Source organism: Cervus canadensis, chromosome 3, assembly GCF_019320065.1.
Source record: "Cervus canadensis isolate Bull #8, Minnesota chromosome 3, ASM1932006v1, whole genome shotgun sequence".
Taxonomy (NCBI): domain Eukaryota; kingdom Metazoa; phylum Chordata; class Mammalia; order Artiodactyla; family Cervidae; genus Cervus; species Cervus canadensis.
The window spans coordinates 27,377,936-27,396,087 of NC_057388.1; the positions used below are offsets into that span (position 1 = coordinate 27,377,936).

The window sequence follows — 18,152 nt, forward strand, 5'->3', positions numbered from 1 at the left end:
AAGCTTTGTCCTCCCCCACAAATAAGGAAAACTTCTATATAAGATATTGATTTTCCTTGTTTTTCTTGTTGTTCAACTGCTAAGTAGTGTCTGACTCTTTGTGACCCCATGGACTGCAGCACGCCAGGTTTCCCTGTCCTTCACCATCTCCCAGAGTTTCCTCAAACTCATCTCCATTTAGTTGGTGATACCATCCAACCATCTCATCCTCTGTTGTCCCCTTCTCCTCCTGCCTTCAATCTTTCCCAGCATCAGAGTCTTTTCCAATGAGTCAGCTCTTCACATCAGGTGGCCAAAGTATTGGAGTTTCAGCCTCAGCTTCAGTCCTTCCAGTAAATATTCAGGGTTGATTTCTTTTCAGACTGACTGGTTTGATCTCCTTGCAGTCCAAGGGACTCTCAAGAGTCTTCTCCAACACCACAGTTCAAAAGCATCAATTCTTCAGTGCTCAGCTTTATTTATGGTCCAACTCTCATATCTGTACATGACTACTGGAAAAACCATAGCTTTGACTATATGGACTTTGTTGGCAAAGTAATATCTCTGCTTTTTAATACACTGCCTAGATTTGTCATAGCTTTTCTTCCAAGGAGCAAGCGTCTTTTAATTTTGTGGCCGCAGTCACTGTCTGCAGTGATTTTGGAGCCCAAGAAAATTAAGTCTGTCACTGTTTCCATTGTTTCCTGTCTGTTTGCCATGAAGTGATGGGACTAGATGCCATGATCTTAGATTTTTGAATGTCAAGTTTTAAGCCAGCTTTTCACTACCTTCTTTCAGCTTCATCAAGAGGCTCTTTAGTTCCTCTTCACTTTTTGCCATAAGGGCAGTGTTATCTGCATATCTGAGATTATTAATATTTCTCCCGGCAGTCTTGATTCCAGTTTGTGCTTCATCCAGCTTGGCATTCAGAATGATGTACTCTGCATATAAGTTAAGTAAGCAGGGTGATAGTGTACAGTCTGACATACTCCTTTCCCAATTTGGACCCAGTTTGTTGTTCCATGTCTGGTTCTAACTGTTACTTCTTTACCTGCATACAGGTTTCTTAGGAGGCAGGTAAGGTGGTCTGGTATTCCCATCTCTTATAAAATTTCCACAGCTTGTTGTGATCCACACAGTCAAAGGCTTTAGGGTAGTCAATGAAGCAAATGTTTTTCTGGAGTTTTTCTGCTTTTTCTGTGATCCAGTGGATATTGGTAACTGTTCTCTGGTTCCAACTGTTAGCAAATAAGACATCTTTAATGTATTGTTTTTTGGTCAGCGCTCTGAGCTAGGTTAGACTTTATTTCCTCTTAGAAAAAAGATGAGCTAACTATTGTAACATTTTCTCTTCTTATTCACTGTTTACTTTTTCATTTACTTTTTGTTGTAAGTTTATCCACAAATGTTAGCTTGTTAATAAAGTTAAAAGAAATAAAAAGAAAAAAAGAAAATAAAGTTAAAAGAAGGAAAAAAGTATTAAATGATTATAAATAATTTTATTATCTTCAATTGCCAAGTTGTTAAGTTATTTAGAAGTCATAATGAAGAGATTCTAGGATATAAAAAGAAAATTTTGTACTATAGAGTCCTATTCCAAGTTACTAACTAGGTAGTCCATATGGCTTCAACTCAGCAGAATTTAGATTTTGAATGTGTTTTACTTTCTAAAGGGTCTTAACCTAAGCATGCATACATATTCACATGCAAGTTGAAAGAAAGAGATTGGGAAGGAGGTGAGTCCCTTATTATATATAGCTTCTAAGTGCTTAATATTTTTCTTTTCATCACCACATTTTACAAAAGAGAAAGCATTCTTGGACAGGTGATGAGATGGGACAGTAAATTCTTATTATTTAGCTGTGGAACTGATATTGACCCAGAACACCAAGCCAATGGGCTCTCAACATCATAATGAGGTAGTTAAGACTTCCAAAATCCTGTGTTTCCCGTATAACTACAATACATATATGCATACATATAGTCACTAAGTTGTGTGTGACTCTTGTGACCCCATGGACTGTAGCCTGCCAGGCTCCTCTGTCCATGGGATTCTCTGGGCAAGAATACTGGAGTGAGTTGCCATTTCCTCCTCCAGGGGATCTTCCCAACGAAGGGATCGAACCCAGGTCTCCCGCATTGCAGGCAAATTCTTTACCTCTTTTACTCACTATGAGCTATGAGGGAAGCCCATATATAGAACTTCTTATAGCAGATGAGTTAAAATTTGGTAGCTAAAAAAGATGGAAATTTGCAAAAGAGTAGTGAGAGGTTTGTCAGACTTTGTTTTTGAAGTACTAGAGTTTTCCAGAAACCTCTTGAGGTGTGGAAGAAGGTGGGGAGGTGGGATACTATGAGTGGGTAGAGCTATGGTCAACAGTTCATACGGAGGAGTTACTCATTAATCTGTATTGTTTATTTAAACATATAAAGTTTCTATGTGTGCTTTCATTTGATGAAAGTATTTTTCATCTTAAAGAAAAAGAGTCTGAAGACCACAGGCCTGGGTCATGGAGCACCTGTCATCAGTGGGCCCCAAGTCCACCTGAGGCAATCTTCTAGGAGGCAGTCAGTGAGAACTTGTGGTTCTGTAGGTTTCTTACACCACGCTTACTGTTAGACACTAGAACTCTGTGTTTACAGGCTTCTCCAGAGAGTCTATTACCCCTGTTAATTGACCCAGCAGTCAAATGCAGGCCCTCTCAAATGCTCACAGCTTTTTATTGTTCTCCCTTCTTTTCCTGCTACTCACTCTTGTTCAAGGCCTATGGCTGCCAATGGTGAGAAGCTAGCTGACTTCCTCAGGCCCTTATCTCTACCCTAGCAATTCTGGGAGAGATGTTTTAAAGCACACTGTCTTTCAAAATCCAAGCTAATTACCTAATGATTTATGGTTGTGCATGAAATTGTGAAGTAATCTGAAAATGCCAGCAAAGTGTCAAGTAGAAATCTTTCTGTTGACCTTTCTTTGGTCAAATACCTAATGGTTTGTCTTTCTGCTTTGTACATACTGTGAAGGAACAGAGGAAATGCTAGGAAATTCATTACTTTCTAGAAGGAATAATAGCAACAATGACATATTGAAAATCAACTACACCTAAGCATCTGAAAAAAGTGTGGAATGAATTGCACTACCTTCCTTATCTTTACAGTGAAGTGAAAGTCGCTTTGTTGTGTCCGACTCTTTGAGACCCCATGGACTATACAAGTTCATGGAATTCTCCAGGCCAGAATACTGGAGTGGGTAGCCTTTCCCTTCTCTAGGGGGTCTTCCCAGTCCAGGGATCAAACACAGGTCTCCCACATTGCAGGCAGATTCTTTACCAGCTGAGCCACAAGGGAAGGCCCATCTATACAGTAATTATTGCTAAAAGACAAAACATCAGCTCAAACTTCTTCAGTCAGTTTTCTAAGAGGCCTTGGCTTCCAAAATCTCTTCTCTAAGTCTGAAATGATTAGTGCCAAAAATTTTTTTTGTTCCCTATGGTTCATGTGTGAGTTTTAGGTCGCACTTATGATATAGTGAAATTGTATTCTCGTAGTGAAATTGTGCTTTATGGGCTTCCCAGGTGGCACAGTGGTAAAGAATTGCCTGCCAATACAGAAGACTCAACAGACTCAGGTTTGATCCCTGGGTCAGGAAGATCCTCTAGAGTAGGAAATGGCATCCTACTCCAGTATTCTTGCCTGGAAAATCCCTTGGACAGAGGAGCCTGCAGGCTGCAGTCAGTGGGGTCACAAACAGTCAGATACCACTGAGCACCTGCACATACACACACAGTGTACTTTATGGTACCTTAAGTGCATACCATGATGCTTGCAGGCTCCATTTTATAGGCCTTTGGAGCAGTTTTTCCCTTTTAAAGTATTATGTATTTCTGTAATTTGTTTGAAATACTCAGATTCTGATTCATGATATCATAAATTAATTGTAACATAATATATGTACTTGGGCTCAGTTGTGTCTGACTCTGCAACCCCATGAACTGTAGCCTGCCAGGGTCCCCTGTTCGTGAGATTTCCCAGGCAAGAGTACTAGAGCAGGTTGCCGTTTCCTCCTCCAGGGAATCTTCCCGTTCCAGGGATGGAACTCAAGTCTCCTGCATTGGCAAGCACATTCTTTACCACTATGTCACCTGGCAAGCCCCAACATAATATATACATTAATCAAATGTTTGTAGTTTACATCAGGATTCTGACAGAGTAAAGATGATACACATGTGTAAGCTCAGGCCATTCCTGTTGGGGGAACATCAGTGTAGAAATGGTTAGCTCTTAGTGTCAGTTTTCAGGTGTCAGACAACAGTATGAACTTTCTCAGAATAAGTACACCCATACCATGTGTAATGCCTAATACATGAAGAAATACGAGAATATATGTGTGTAAAAATGTGAGTCCCTCTTTGAAGAAGAGAAGGACTAGACAAAGCTACATAAGGAAACCTTGTGATTCTGACTCTGTCTCAAGAGGCTGCACACCATTCTCAGACCTCTTCTAGCGGCAATCTCCAAACTTTGATTTTACAACATTCTCTCTCCCCACATTCTCCTTTGAACATGAGGTGTTATATGTGCCCTTTCATATTTTTAATTAAATTTCATACACATTAATTTGTTTAAGAAATATTTAATAGCACTGTGAAAATCATTGAACTAATTGATAACATAGCTTTATCAATAAGGTTTGAGCTCTGTTGCTTTTAGGAAATAACATTTATAACCTCATGGAAAAGTAATTGAATAAATGGGAGCAATATAGACCAGAAACCTGGGTGTCTGGGTGTTTTCACCTTTGTGGTGATAGTTCTAAATCATATCCACTTAACAACATTATTAACATTCTCTTTTAAGACACTGTTGTTAATTCCTAGGGTCTCCAAGTTTGAATGAGAGAAGTGGGATCAGTATAAGCTGAATACCTTGCCCCTAAAAACTAGACACATCAGACATACCCAAACTGAGGGCCCTTCTACCAAGTATGTGATAGATATTCCTAGATAGTCCTCAAAACTGTCAAGTTCATCAAAAATAAGAACAATCTGAAAAGTTGTCACCGTCAAGAGGATCTTAAGGAGTCCTGATGATTAAATGCAATGTGATATCCTGGAACAGAAAAAAAGGATAATAAGTAAAAATTAAGGAAATCTGAATAAAATTTGGAGTCTAGTTAAAAATAATGTAGTTTATATAAGTTTATTAGTTGTGACACATGCACTATAGAATTATCAGATGATGATACTGGAGTATCCTATGTGCAGATACGTGGATACTGTAATACCTTTGCAAATTTTCTGTAAGTCTAAAACTATTCTAAAATTAAAAGTTTTTAAAGAAGCTAAAAAAGTCTCATTACATTTTTTACTAATCTTTTATACCATTCATAAGGATGCTTCCATATAAGGAAGGTTTAGAATTACCACATAAAAGTAAATAAGAAGCTGAGGAAAACAAAGCAAACAATAAAAATTCATTGCCTAAATATTATCCACTCAATAGTTGAATAAAAAGTCTGTGTATTTGGCAATATGAAAAATGGAGGAAGCATTAGGCACTGTAGTACTTAGACCTCTCTCCTACTACAGAGTATGTTACATAAATATCATCCATAGAAACTCACAGTGTCCATTATCAGACTTTGCTGAAGTTAAGAAAAAGAAAGCTTCCTACCTACGATGCAGTCGCTACTCAGTTCACTTTTTCATTTTATTGGCATAATATCATGCAACTTTCTTTATTAACAGTTTTTGACTTACAATAACTGCACATACTAAAGTATACAATTGGAAAAGTTTGGGCATATATGTACACCTGTGAAACCATCACCACAATCAAACTTGTCAATCAGTCACTCCCAAATATTTTCACATGCTTTTTGTAATCCCTCCATCCCAACCCCTCTAACCTTCTTTGATGCTTGGCAGCCACTGATTTGTTTGCTGCCACTATACAGCAAAAACTATAGAGAAAAACAAGACCGGGAGCTGACTGTGGCTCAGATCATGAACTCCTTATTGTCAAATTCAGACTTAAATTGAAGAAAGTAGGGAAAACCACTAGACCATTCAGGTATGACCTAAATCAAATCCCTTATGATTATACAGTGGAAGTGAGAAATAGATTTAAGGGACTAGATTTGATAGACAGAGTGCCTGATGAACTATGGACAGAGGTTCGTGACATTGTACAGGAGACAGGAATCAAGACCATCCCCAAGAAAAAGCAATGCAAAAAAGAAAAATGGCTGTCTGAGGAGGCCTTACAAATAGCTGTGAAAAGAAGAGAAGCAAAAAGCAAAGGAGAAAAAGAAAGATATTCCCATTTGAATGCAGAGTTCCAAAGAATAGCAAGGAGAGAAAAGAAAGCCTTCCTCAGCGATCAATGCAAAGAAATAGAGGAAAACAATAGAATGGGAAAGACTAGAAATCTCTTCAAGAAAATTAGAGATACCAAAAAAAAAAAAAGAAAATTAGAGATACCAAAGGAACATTTCATGCAAAGATGGGCACAATCAAGGACAGAAATGGTATGGACGTAACAGAAGCAGAAGATATTAAGAAAAGGTGGCAAGAATACACAGAAGAACTGTACAAAAAAGATCTTCACAACCCAGATGATCACAATGGTGTGATCACTCACCTAGAGCCGGACATCCTGGAATGTGAAGTCAAGTGGGCCTTAGGAAGCATCACTATGAACAAAGCTAGTGGAGGTGATGGAATTCTAGTTGAGCTATTTCAAATCCTGAAAGATGATGCTGTGAAAGTGCTGCACTCAATATGCCAGCAAGTTTGGAAAACTCAGCAGTGGCCACAGGACTGGAAAAGGTCAGTTTTCATTCCAATCCCAAAGAAAGGCAATGCCAAAGAATGCTTAAACTACTGCACAATTGCACTCATCTCACACACTAGTAAAGTAAATCTTAAAATTCTCCAAGTCAGGCTTCAGCAATATGTGAACCGTGAACTTCCAGATATTCAAGCTGGTTTTAGAAAAGGCAGAGGAACCAGAGATCAAATTGCCAACATCCGTTGGATCATTGAAAAAGCAAGAGAGTTCCAAAAAAACATCTATTTCTGCTTTATTGACTATGCCAAAGCCTTTGACTGTGTGGATCACAATAAACTGTGGAAAATTCTGAAAGAGATGGGAATACCAGACCACCTGACCTGCCTCTTGAGAAGTCTGTATGCAGGTCAGGAAGCAACAGTTAGAACTGGACAGGGAACAACAGACTGGTTCCAAATAGGAAAAGAGTATGTCAAGGCTGTATATTGTCACCCTGCCTATTTAACTTATATGCAGAGTACATCATAAGAAACGCTGGGCTGGAGGAAGCACAAGCTGGAATCAAGATTGCTGGGAGAAATATCAATAACCTCAGATATGCAGATGACACCACCCTTATGGCAGAAAGTGAAGAGGAGCTAAAGAGCCTCTTGATGAAAGTGAAAGCGGAGAGTGAAAATGTTGGCTTAAAGCTCAACATTCAGAAAACTAAGATCATGGCATCTGGTCCCATCACTTCATGGCAAATAAATGGGGAAACAGTGGCAACAGTGGCTGACTTTATTTTTGGGGTCTCCAAAATCACTGCAGATAGTGATTGCAGCCATGAAATTAAAAGATGCTTACTCCTTGGAAGAAAAGTTATGACCAATTTAGACAGCATATTAAAAAGCAGAGACATTACCTTGCCAACAAAGATCCATCTAATCAAGGCTATGTTTTTTCCAGTGGTGGTGTATGGATGTGAGACTTGGACTATAAAAAAAGCTGAGCACCAAAGAATTGATGCTTTTGAACTGTGGTGTTGGAGAAGACTCTTGAGAGTCCCTTGGACTGCAAGGAGATCCAACCAGTCAATCCTAAAGGTCCTGGGTGTTCATTGGTAGGACTGATGCTGAAGCTGAAACTCCAATACTTTGGCCACCTCATGGGAAGAGCTGACTCATTTGAAAAGACCCTGATGCTGGGAAAGATTGAGGGCAGGAGGAGAAGGGGACGACAGAGGACGAGATGGTTGGATGGCATCACTGACTCGATGGACATGGGTTTGGGTGGACGCCGGAAGTTGGTGATGGACAGGGAGGCTTGGTGTGCAGCAGTTCATGGGGTCGCAAAGAGTCAGACACGACTGAGCAACTGAACTGAACTGTAGAGTGGTTTGCACTTTCTAGAGCTCTATAGTGTGTGTTCTTTTCTGGCTTCTTTCACTCAGTGTGATTGTTTTGAGACTCATCCATGTGGTGGGATATATTAGTTCCTTTTCATTGGTGGATGGTGTTCCATTATATAGATATAACACAGTTGAGTTATTGGTATTGATGCCCATTTGAGTTATTTGGTTTGTTTGCAGGTTTTGAATATTAACAGATAAGGCAGCTCTGAACATCCATATGTCATTTTTTTCTGTGGGCATACACTTTTGTTTCTCTTAGGTAAATACCTAAAATTTGAATGGGTGAATCTTATAGTAGGAGTATGTTTAAGTTTTTCATTAAGTGCCAAACTATTTTCCTTTTATGTTCTTTTCTTTTCATAGATACCTTTTTTCTTCTTTCTTTTTTGTTTTTCTTTTGTTAGGAAAATACGATAACGCATTTACAGGAGACTTGGAAGCAGCAGAACAAAGTTACATATAGTTCCACTATATATTACAATTATTTTTAAGTAGATAAATTAAGATTTTTATTGGTGTTTCAATATCAAACTCCCAAAAATTAATAGAATCAATAGACAGAAAAGTAGAAGGATATAGTAGACCTGAAAAGCACTATGAACCAACTCAACATAATTAAGATTTATACAATTTTCACACAACAGCAGGATACAAATTCTATTCAACTTCCCATAGACTATAAACCAGGAGACCCTGGAACATATCCAGGAATATAAACAAGATGCAAAAAATGTATGGCCTAAAAGATATTGAAATGATAGTCTGTTCTCTTATCACTGTGGAATTATGTTAGAAAGCAATATCAAAAAATATTCAAAAATAACCTGCATATTTTCAACTGCAATATGACATTTACCAAGACAGATCCTTGACTTAGCCATTGAAAGAGTCAATAAAATTCAGTTCAGTTCAGTCGCTCAGTCATGTCTGACTGTTTGCTACCCAATGGACTGCAGCATGCCAGGCCTCCCTGTCCATCACCAACTCCCGGAGTTTACCCAAACTCATGTCCGTTGAGTCGGTGATGCCATCCAACCATCTCATCCTCTGTCATCCCCTTCTCCTTCCACCTTCAGTCTTTCCGAGCATCAGGGTCTTTTCCAAAGAGTCAGTTCTTTGCATCAGGTGGTCAAAGTATTGGCGTTTCAGTTTCAACATCAGTCCTTCCAGTGAACCTTCAGGACTGATCTCCTTTAGGATGGACTGGTTGGATCTCGTTGCAGTCCAAGGGACTCTCAAAAGTCTTCTCCAACACCACAGTTCAAAAGCATCAATTCTTCGGCATTCAGCTTTCTTTATAGTCCAACTCTCACATCCATGCATGACCACTGGAAAAACCATAGCCTTGACTAGACAGACCTTTGTTGGCAAAGTAAGTCTCTTCTTTTTAATATGCTGTCTAGGTTGGTCATAACTTTCCTTCCAAGGAGTAAGCATCTTTTAATTTCATGGCTGCAATCACCATCTGCAGTGATTTGGGAGCCCAGAAAAATAAAGTCAACCACTGTTTCCACTGTTTCCCCATCTATTTCCCATGAAGTGATGGGACCAGATGCCATGATCTTAGTTTCTGAATGTTGAGTTTTAAGCCAACTTTTTTACTCTCCTCTTTCACTTTGATCAAGAGGCTCTTTAGTTCAATAAAGTTAAAAGACTGAAAAAACAAAGAGGGCAATTGCAGAGAAGAAAGCATTTAAATGAGAAATTAATATCAAGTATACTTTAAAACCCCCAAAATCAGCTACATTTAATCCTGTTTCTAATGGATAGTTATTCCCATTTCAGTTGGCACAAAGCTTTTCACTGTAGTATCAGCAGCAGGTCAAAAACTGGTTGAACAGAGACCTTTAGGGGTTGTGACTATTCCTGTCGGGCCTGTGACTTGCCACTACTCTAACCTTCCTGATGGCATCTTTTACTTATAGAAAAATCATACTTTTAAGAGCAAAGCTTTAAAGCCACAGCTAGTCTATTCTAGTTATGGATGCAACTAAAATCCGCTGTTTCTTCAGATGGTGCCACTAATAAGATGCTGTGTTACAGAACTCACAAACTCATCCTGTTGTGATCCTATGGTCTGCATGATTTTGACGGTTTGAGTTGTTAGGGCTTCTGAGACTTTTCATATGATTACATTTCTGGGTCTGATGTTAGACTAGAGGAAGCCCAGGAAAATTTATTTAATATTAAATTTCATATTTAATGTAACTAACTAACTCAACTAACTGTACACCGACTCGATGTAACTAACGTTAGAGGGGATTTCTGAAGCCAACTCTGGAGGCTGTGGGCTAAACATTTTGCACTGTTTTTATACTTGTATTCATATCCTCTTACCACCTCAGACTCAGACACAAGGCCTGTTAAGTGGAGCTTTAAAAAATGACTGCCATTCATGTAAAATAATGTACTGTGACCAAGTTGTTTAAAGGGAAAATAAAGTGCTTTCTTTAAGGAAAAAACAAACAAACAAAAAAAAACCCGTGTATTTGGAAATTAAATTTCCACTTTCAAATTAAATATCTAAGGAGCCATAACAAGGAAAATTAGAAAATATTTGTAACAATAAAAATGAAGAGAGAACTTAGAATTAGTCGCATGCAGGTGAAGTTTCTCAGTGCAACTAAATACAATGTAGAATCTTGAATAAGGTATGAAAACAATTAATGGACACCAGCATAAAATTTTGTGAAATTTGAACAAAATCTGTACTTTAGTTAGTATTACTGTATCACATGTTAATTTCTGGGTTTTTTTTTTTTTTTACAACATGATATTTCTTTATATTCTCGGAATCAGATTAGAAGTTTCTAGCCTCATTCAGATTTTTTTAAACACTAAAATAATAAACTTTCTAGACTTTTAGCAGTATACTAGATGCCAGAATAAATGGAACTATATCAAAGTTTTGAGTGAATATAAATTAGAAATCTAACATTCTGTTTATACTTAGTATAACAAGTGTAAAATGTCAAATTCTTTAGATAAGCAAAAATTCATGTTTTCTAAAATATATGTTATACATAGTATTTATATACATGTGTGGGGATATGAAAGCTTTTCTACTACACTTGATAAAGACTTCAGAAAGAACAACAAAGAAAAGATGGAGAAATTGGAAAACATAAACTAAATGCAATATGAGCACTGAATATGAAATAGTAAAAGTGAAACAAACTAGATAAAAATAAAAGATTTTCATATAATCCAATTTTCAAACATGGCAGCTCATTAAAATCATACCTGGAGCTTTGGAAAAAAGAAATAATACCCAGGCATTTGCATTTTTCAAAAAATTCCAAGATAATTATAATGTGCATCTGGATTTTTAAAAATTGTTACAAGTTTTTCTATTAAATGTTAGTTTTAGTGGTATAGAATTCTGTTATTTTCTGTTGAACAATCATGATACAATGGAATTAAAACAAATAATATTTACATAATCACAATAGTAAAAGATATTTATCAGCTATATGAGAATTCCTGCTACTCCACATATTTGCCAACACTTTAACATCCAGGCATGTTAATTTTAGAACTGTTTAGTCGTGCTTTATTTTTATTTTAATCTGAATTTTACTGATGACTATGAGTCCTGGGTGTTCATTGGAAGGACTGATGCTGAAGCTGAAACTCTAATACTTTGGCCACCTCATGCAAAGAGTTGACTCATTGGAAAAGTCCCTGATGCTGGGAGGGATTGGGGGCAGGAGGAGAAGGGGAGGACAGAGGATGAGATGGCTGGATGGCATCACCGCCTCGATGGACATGAGTTTGAGTAAACTCCGGGAGTTGGTGGTGGACAGGGAGGCCTGGTGTGCTGCAATTCATGGGGTCGTAAAGAGTTGGACACGACTGAGCGACTGAACTGAACTGAACTGAATTGAATGATGTTGGGCATTTTTACGTGCTTTTTGAACATCAATATCTCTTCTTTTTTTTTATTGTATTTTATTCTTAACTGGAAGATAATTGCAATATTGTGATAGCTTCTGCAATACATCAACATGAATCATATCTCTTCCTTGTTAAAGTTTCCATTCACATGTTATGCTTATACCATTTCTTGATTGGTCATTTGATTTCTTGTCATTGTTTTGAGAGTTCTTTATATATTCTTTACATTCGGAATATAAGGACTTTATCAGATAACTGGAAAATATTTCTTTAGTCTGAGACTTGTCTTTTCATCCTCTTAGTATCTTCCAAAGAACAGAAGCCTTTGATTTTGAAGAAGTTTAGTTTATCATTTTTCCCTTTATAAATCAAGCTTTTAGTGTTCTACTTAAGAAATTTTTAGCCAAATTCAAGATCGAAAACATTATTTCCATACTTTTTCTTCAAGAAATATTATAGCTTTAGTTTTTATATTTAGGTTTATGATCAATTTTGAGTTAATTTCTGTACACAGTGCCATGTATGGTTTTAAGTTTGTTTTATTTTTGTTTGTTTTATTTTCTTTGCACATGAACTTTCAACTGTTCCAGCAATATTTGTTGAAAAGACTGTTTATTTCTGCACTGAATTACCTTTACATCTTTGTAGAAAATCAGTTTTTCCATATATGTATGGGTGTATCTTTGGTCTCTCTTATACTGATGTCTCTCTTTTTGGCTTATTTTCCTCCTTTTATATTTAATTGTTTCTGCTTGGATCTTTATTATTTCCTTTCTTCTGCTTACTTTGTGTTTAACTTTCTCTTCCCTTTTTGTTTTCTTAGGTTGACTCTGAGGTCATTTACTTGAGAAATAATTTTGTTTCCAAGTATTCAGGGAGTTTCCGAAGATCTTTCTGTATTAAATTTTAATTTAATACTATTGTGGTCAGAGAACATACCTTGTATGATGAATATTTTCAATTTATTAAGATGTTTTATGACACAGAATATGGTCTATCTTGGTAAATATTCTGTGTAAACTTGGAAATAATGTGCATTTGCTGTTGTTGATCAAATGTTCTATGAATACTGATTATAGGAAAGTGGTTGATAGTGTTATTCAAGTCTTCTTTATCCTTACAGAAAGTCTGTGTACTCGCTTTATAAATTATTGAGGAAGAGTTACTGAATTATCCATCTTTCATTGTGAATTGAACTTGTCCTTGCAGTTGCTTCCATTTTGGTGTCACACATTTTGGAACTCTGTTGTGATGTACATAAACATTCAGGATTGCTCGGTCTTCTTGATTAATTGATCCCTCTATCATTATGGAGTATACTCCTTTACTCTGGCTATATGCTTTGCTCCTTAGTTTTCTTTGTCTGACACTGATAACACAGTCCGCTCCAGCTTTCTTTGACTCAGCGTTAGCAGGTATGTCTTTTTCCACCCTTTACTGTAGGCTTATTTTTGTCTTGATTTTAGAAATGTGTTCCTTGTGGTTGGCATACAGTTGGGTCTTAGTGTTGTGCTTAGTCTGACAATCTTTGACTTCTAATTGGGGCATTTAGACTATTTACATTTACTGTGATTATTAGATCCCCTGGAGAAGGAAATGGCAAACCACTCCAGGATTCTTGCCTGGAAAACACCGTGAACAGAGGAGCCTGGCAGGATACAGTCCATGGGGTCACAAGAGTTGGAAATGACTTAAAGACTAAACCACCCAATTTAAATAGATAATCTTTGCTGTTTTTTCTACTCTTGTTTATATTTTCCTCATGTTCTCCCTTTACATGGATTAACTGAATACTATTTATGATTCCATTTTATCTCTTTTGTAAGTATATTAGCTCTCTTTTTTATTTCAGTGATAGGTTTAGGGTTTAGAGTGTATACCTTTAACTGATCACTATCTACCCTCAAATGACATTGCATCACCTCACGTATAGTAAAAAACTTACTTCCATTCCTCCCTTGCTGGCCTGCAAGTTGTTTTTATTATTATTTTCTAGCAAAAGATGCAAGAGACGTGGGTTGGGAAGATCCCCTGGTGTAGGAAATAGCAATCCTATCCAGTATTGTTGCCAGGAAAATCCCAAGGACACAGGAGCCTGGCGGGCTGCAGTCCATGGGGTCACAAAGAGTCAGACATGACTGGGGCAACTGAGCATGCACAATAATAATACACATATGTTATACACCTATGCATGTGTTATAAACCCCATGCTGTTAATACACTGGGCTTGCCCTCAGTAAATAGTCAAGGGTCTGCAGCCTGGAAACAGTTAATAGTATAAAAGCTATTATTTACTGCAAACTTTCCATCTTTGAGGCATGGTACCAAGAATACTGGTACCTCTCATATAGTAAAAAACTTGCATTAGTATACTTCCACAACTGAGCAACTTTCACTTTCACTTCACTTCACCAAGAATATTAATCTGCACAATAACCCTAAAATATAGGTAGCATAATTTCCCCCATTTAATAAATGAGGAAACTTGTCTAAGATCGCAGACCCAAAAAGTGACAGAAAAAAGACTGAAACCTAGGAACTGTGACTCCAGAGAACACAAATGATGAAGAAAATATTGAAAATTAAACTTTCCTTTATAAGCATGGTATACTTTATAGTCTATATATGAGATTGTTTACCATTTGTACTTAATTAGCATGTGATACAGTAAGTTGGACTTCCCAGGTGGCTCAGTGGTAAAGAATCTGCCTGCCAATGCAGGAGACACGGGTTTGATCCCTGGGTCAGCAAAATCTCCTAGAGAAGGAACTGGCAACCCACTCCGGTATTCTTACCTGGAATATCCCATGGACAGAGGAGCCTGGCAGGCTACAGTCCCCAGGGTCACAAAAGAGTCAGACACAACTTAGCAACTAAACAACAACATTATGTCCATCAATATATATGTCAGAGTAACTGTATTGTGAGTTTTAATTGAAACAGTGGGCTCCATTCCTAGTTGATTGTTTGCTTAACTATTCATGCAGTGTGATGATCCGCTTTCAAACTAAAAACATCCAGGGCAATTTGATGCCAGTCATATTATCTCATAGTATTTTTTAAAGAGATCTGAAACATAGGTAGGCCTGCTGAGGGCAGTAATAACTACTCTATCTAATCTATGTGACAGAAGATGTGGATTAACTGTGATACAAGTTTAGATGCTTTGAATAATAATTACAGTCTGATTATTAGATTGTTATTGAGGTCATGACAAGAAGAAACACTGGTAAAATATACATGACATTAAATTTACCATTCTAACCATTAAAGAAAACTTTACTGACATATACTTGACTTACAATATTATATAGTTTCAGTTTTACAACATAGTGATTCAATATTTTTATAGATTACACTATATATAAATTTATTCTAAAATTTTAGCTATATTTGCTGTGCTACATTTTTCTTTATGTATATAGTACTTGTTAAAAAGTTAAAAACATATATTATCTTGAATCTATACCTTCATTTTAGAGATGAAAAATAAAATAATTAGCTACTTTTAGTTACTGATAGCCAGGCAGTTGTTAGGTGGCTCAGATTAGTCTTTGGTTTCCTTTTCAGCTCTAAGATACTGTGTCAGTGTTTTTTTAAAGTATTTTTTCATTTATTTTTAGCTGAACTGGGCTTTCTTTCCTGTGGGAGCAGCTGCAGTGAGTAGGGGCTATGTCTCGCAGTGCATAGGCTCTCATCGTGGTGGCCTCTCTTCTTGCTGACCATGGGCTCTAGGGTGCGAGGGTTCAGTAGGCGTGACTCACGGACCCTAGAGCACAGGCTCAAAAGTTGTGGAGCACAGGCTCAAAAGTTGTGGAGCACAGGCTCAGTCGCTCTGCAGCCTGTGGGATCTTCCCAGACCAGGGATCGAACCCACGTCTCCTGCATTGGCAGATGGATTCTTTAACACTGAGCTACCAGGGAAGCCCTACTATGGTTTTATAAATTCAACAATTTGGAATCTAACTTCCTGCTTTTTAATTTTAATTTCTATTGGCCTTTCAATTCAGTTAAAGTTTTCAAATTTCTATATCCAAAGGTAAGATTCTTTTATGCTTAAATAATAGTATAAGAAATTTTCCTGAATATCCCAAGTTTATTATTCCTACTAACATTCATTTTCTATGCTTATTGCTTTATAGGCAAGCAAAGGTCGGACTACAATTGTAGTAGCTCACCGGCTTTCCACTATTCGAAGTGCAGATATGATTGTGACCATAAAAGATGGGATGGTGGTGGAAAAAGGGACACATGCTGAATTAATGGCAAAACAGGGTCTATATTATTCACTTGCAATGTCACAGGTAACGTTCATATGACATATGTTATGTTTGCATATTTTAACTTTTCAGAGATCATGCCATGCTAGAAAACAGAAGTTCTGAATTATTATTATCTCATGTTTCATGAGGCAATCAAGGATATTCATAGTTCCCTAGTTAAGAAATTCAGTGTGTCTAATATCCTCAGCATTGTTATAGATAATGATGAAAGTTAAAGAACTAATTACTGTATATATACTGCTGCTGCTAAGTCACTTCAGTCGTGTCCGACTCTGTGTGACCCCATAGACAGCAGCCCACCAGGCTCCGCCATCCCTGGGATTTTCCAGGCAAGAGTACTGCAGTGGGTTGCCATTGCCTTCTCCAATATGTATATACACACATGCACACACACACACACACACACACACACACACACATATACACACACACACACATACAGTATTTTTACCTAATATTTGCCATGCAGATAACAAATAGGCTTCAAAGTTTGTATGTGGCAGATCCAGAAAAATCTAACTCTGTATGCTGTGATCTTTTTGTTAAAACACAAAGAACTATAATGCACAATTCCTACTTAAAGGCTTAAAACTCGGCTACAGAGGTAAAATGCAGAATCATGCATACAGATGCTACAAGCTGTAGAAATAAGAAGCAAGATTAATGAAGACATGAATCCCATGAAAGTATTCGTGAAGAAATCTTGAGGGCAAGCAGGGGGGTAAGGAGGAGAAATCTAGGTAATATGAAAGTAAGAAGGAACTTGTTTTGCAGATCAACAGAAAGGAGACCAGTCTCCCTTAAGTAATAATAAGTGTTGGGGGAATAATGGAAAATTTGGATAATGAAGATCAGACCATGTAAAGATTAAGACTTCCTGTGTAGGAAGCACCTAACTCAGTGCCTAACACACAATGGGCACTCAAAAAATATCTGCTAAATGAAAGGATGTATAATACATATCCATACTGCGTAGATACCACATTATCACAGGTACACCAGAAAGCTCATGTTAGGTAATCAGGAGGATACATGACAATACTGGGGCATGCTGGCAAATCCCAAATTTGGGATCCAAATTTCTGCATGTCATGTGATCTACCCTACTGAATTTCACAGTTTTTTATTAGGGCACATTAACATAAGTGGTAGTGATTAGGCTCTAGCTATCTTCTTCATTCTGCCTTCTTCTCTTGGTCAAGAAGGCAGCCCTCTTTCCAAGGGGTCTTCTGCAGGCAACTAATATTAACCTTTTTTTTGGTTTATTTTACTTGTTTAACTTTCTGACTATATTTTTTATATCAACATTATTATTTCACAAATTAGGAAATTTAGAAAGCTATGAGCCTATATCTCACAAAACTTAAAATTTCAAACCCCAGCTTTCTCCATATGCTAGAATGAAGGATTTTTAAACACAACGTATAAAGCAAAGATCGTTTTAAAAAAAGAAAGAGAGAAAATAAAAAGTGTGAAAATGTCATCTCACATTGATTGATTTTAAAATTTCTTTATTTCAATTTTATTTCATGTTAGGCCATACTCCTCTTTAAAGATAAATTTTATGTGTTATTTGCCAGTTGAATTCGCCTGATTTTCATTCCATAGTAAATTTAACAATTTATGAATTTCAATATTTTCAAGCTAATAATTATAAAAAATAAAAGGAAATAATTGTAGTCAAACTAACCCTATTTTAAGATTCTTAAAAACTACTACACTGAGATCTTTCTTTGAAGCAACACTTTTTTCATTATAGCCAAACTAAAACTCCATTTTTAGGTATGAGGTTAAAGAGTTCCTCAATGTAAGGA

At 37.0% G+C, this 18,152-nt stretch overlaps 1 protein-coding gene across 1 annotated transcript in view; it reads left to right on the top strand.

Moving 5' to 3' along the window:
• ABCB5 (ATP binding cassette subfamily B member 5) overlaps positions 1–18,152 on the top strand; it is a 115,178-nt gene that overhangs the window by 42,389 nt on the left and 54,637 nt on the right. The window contains exon 14 of the mRNA XM_043462300.1: positions 16,198–16,359. Coding sequence (XP_043318235.1) covers positions 16,198–16,359 — 162 coding nt within the window. The remainder of the gene's footprint in view (positions 1–16,197; positions 16,360–18,152) is intronic.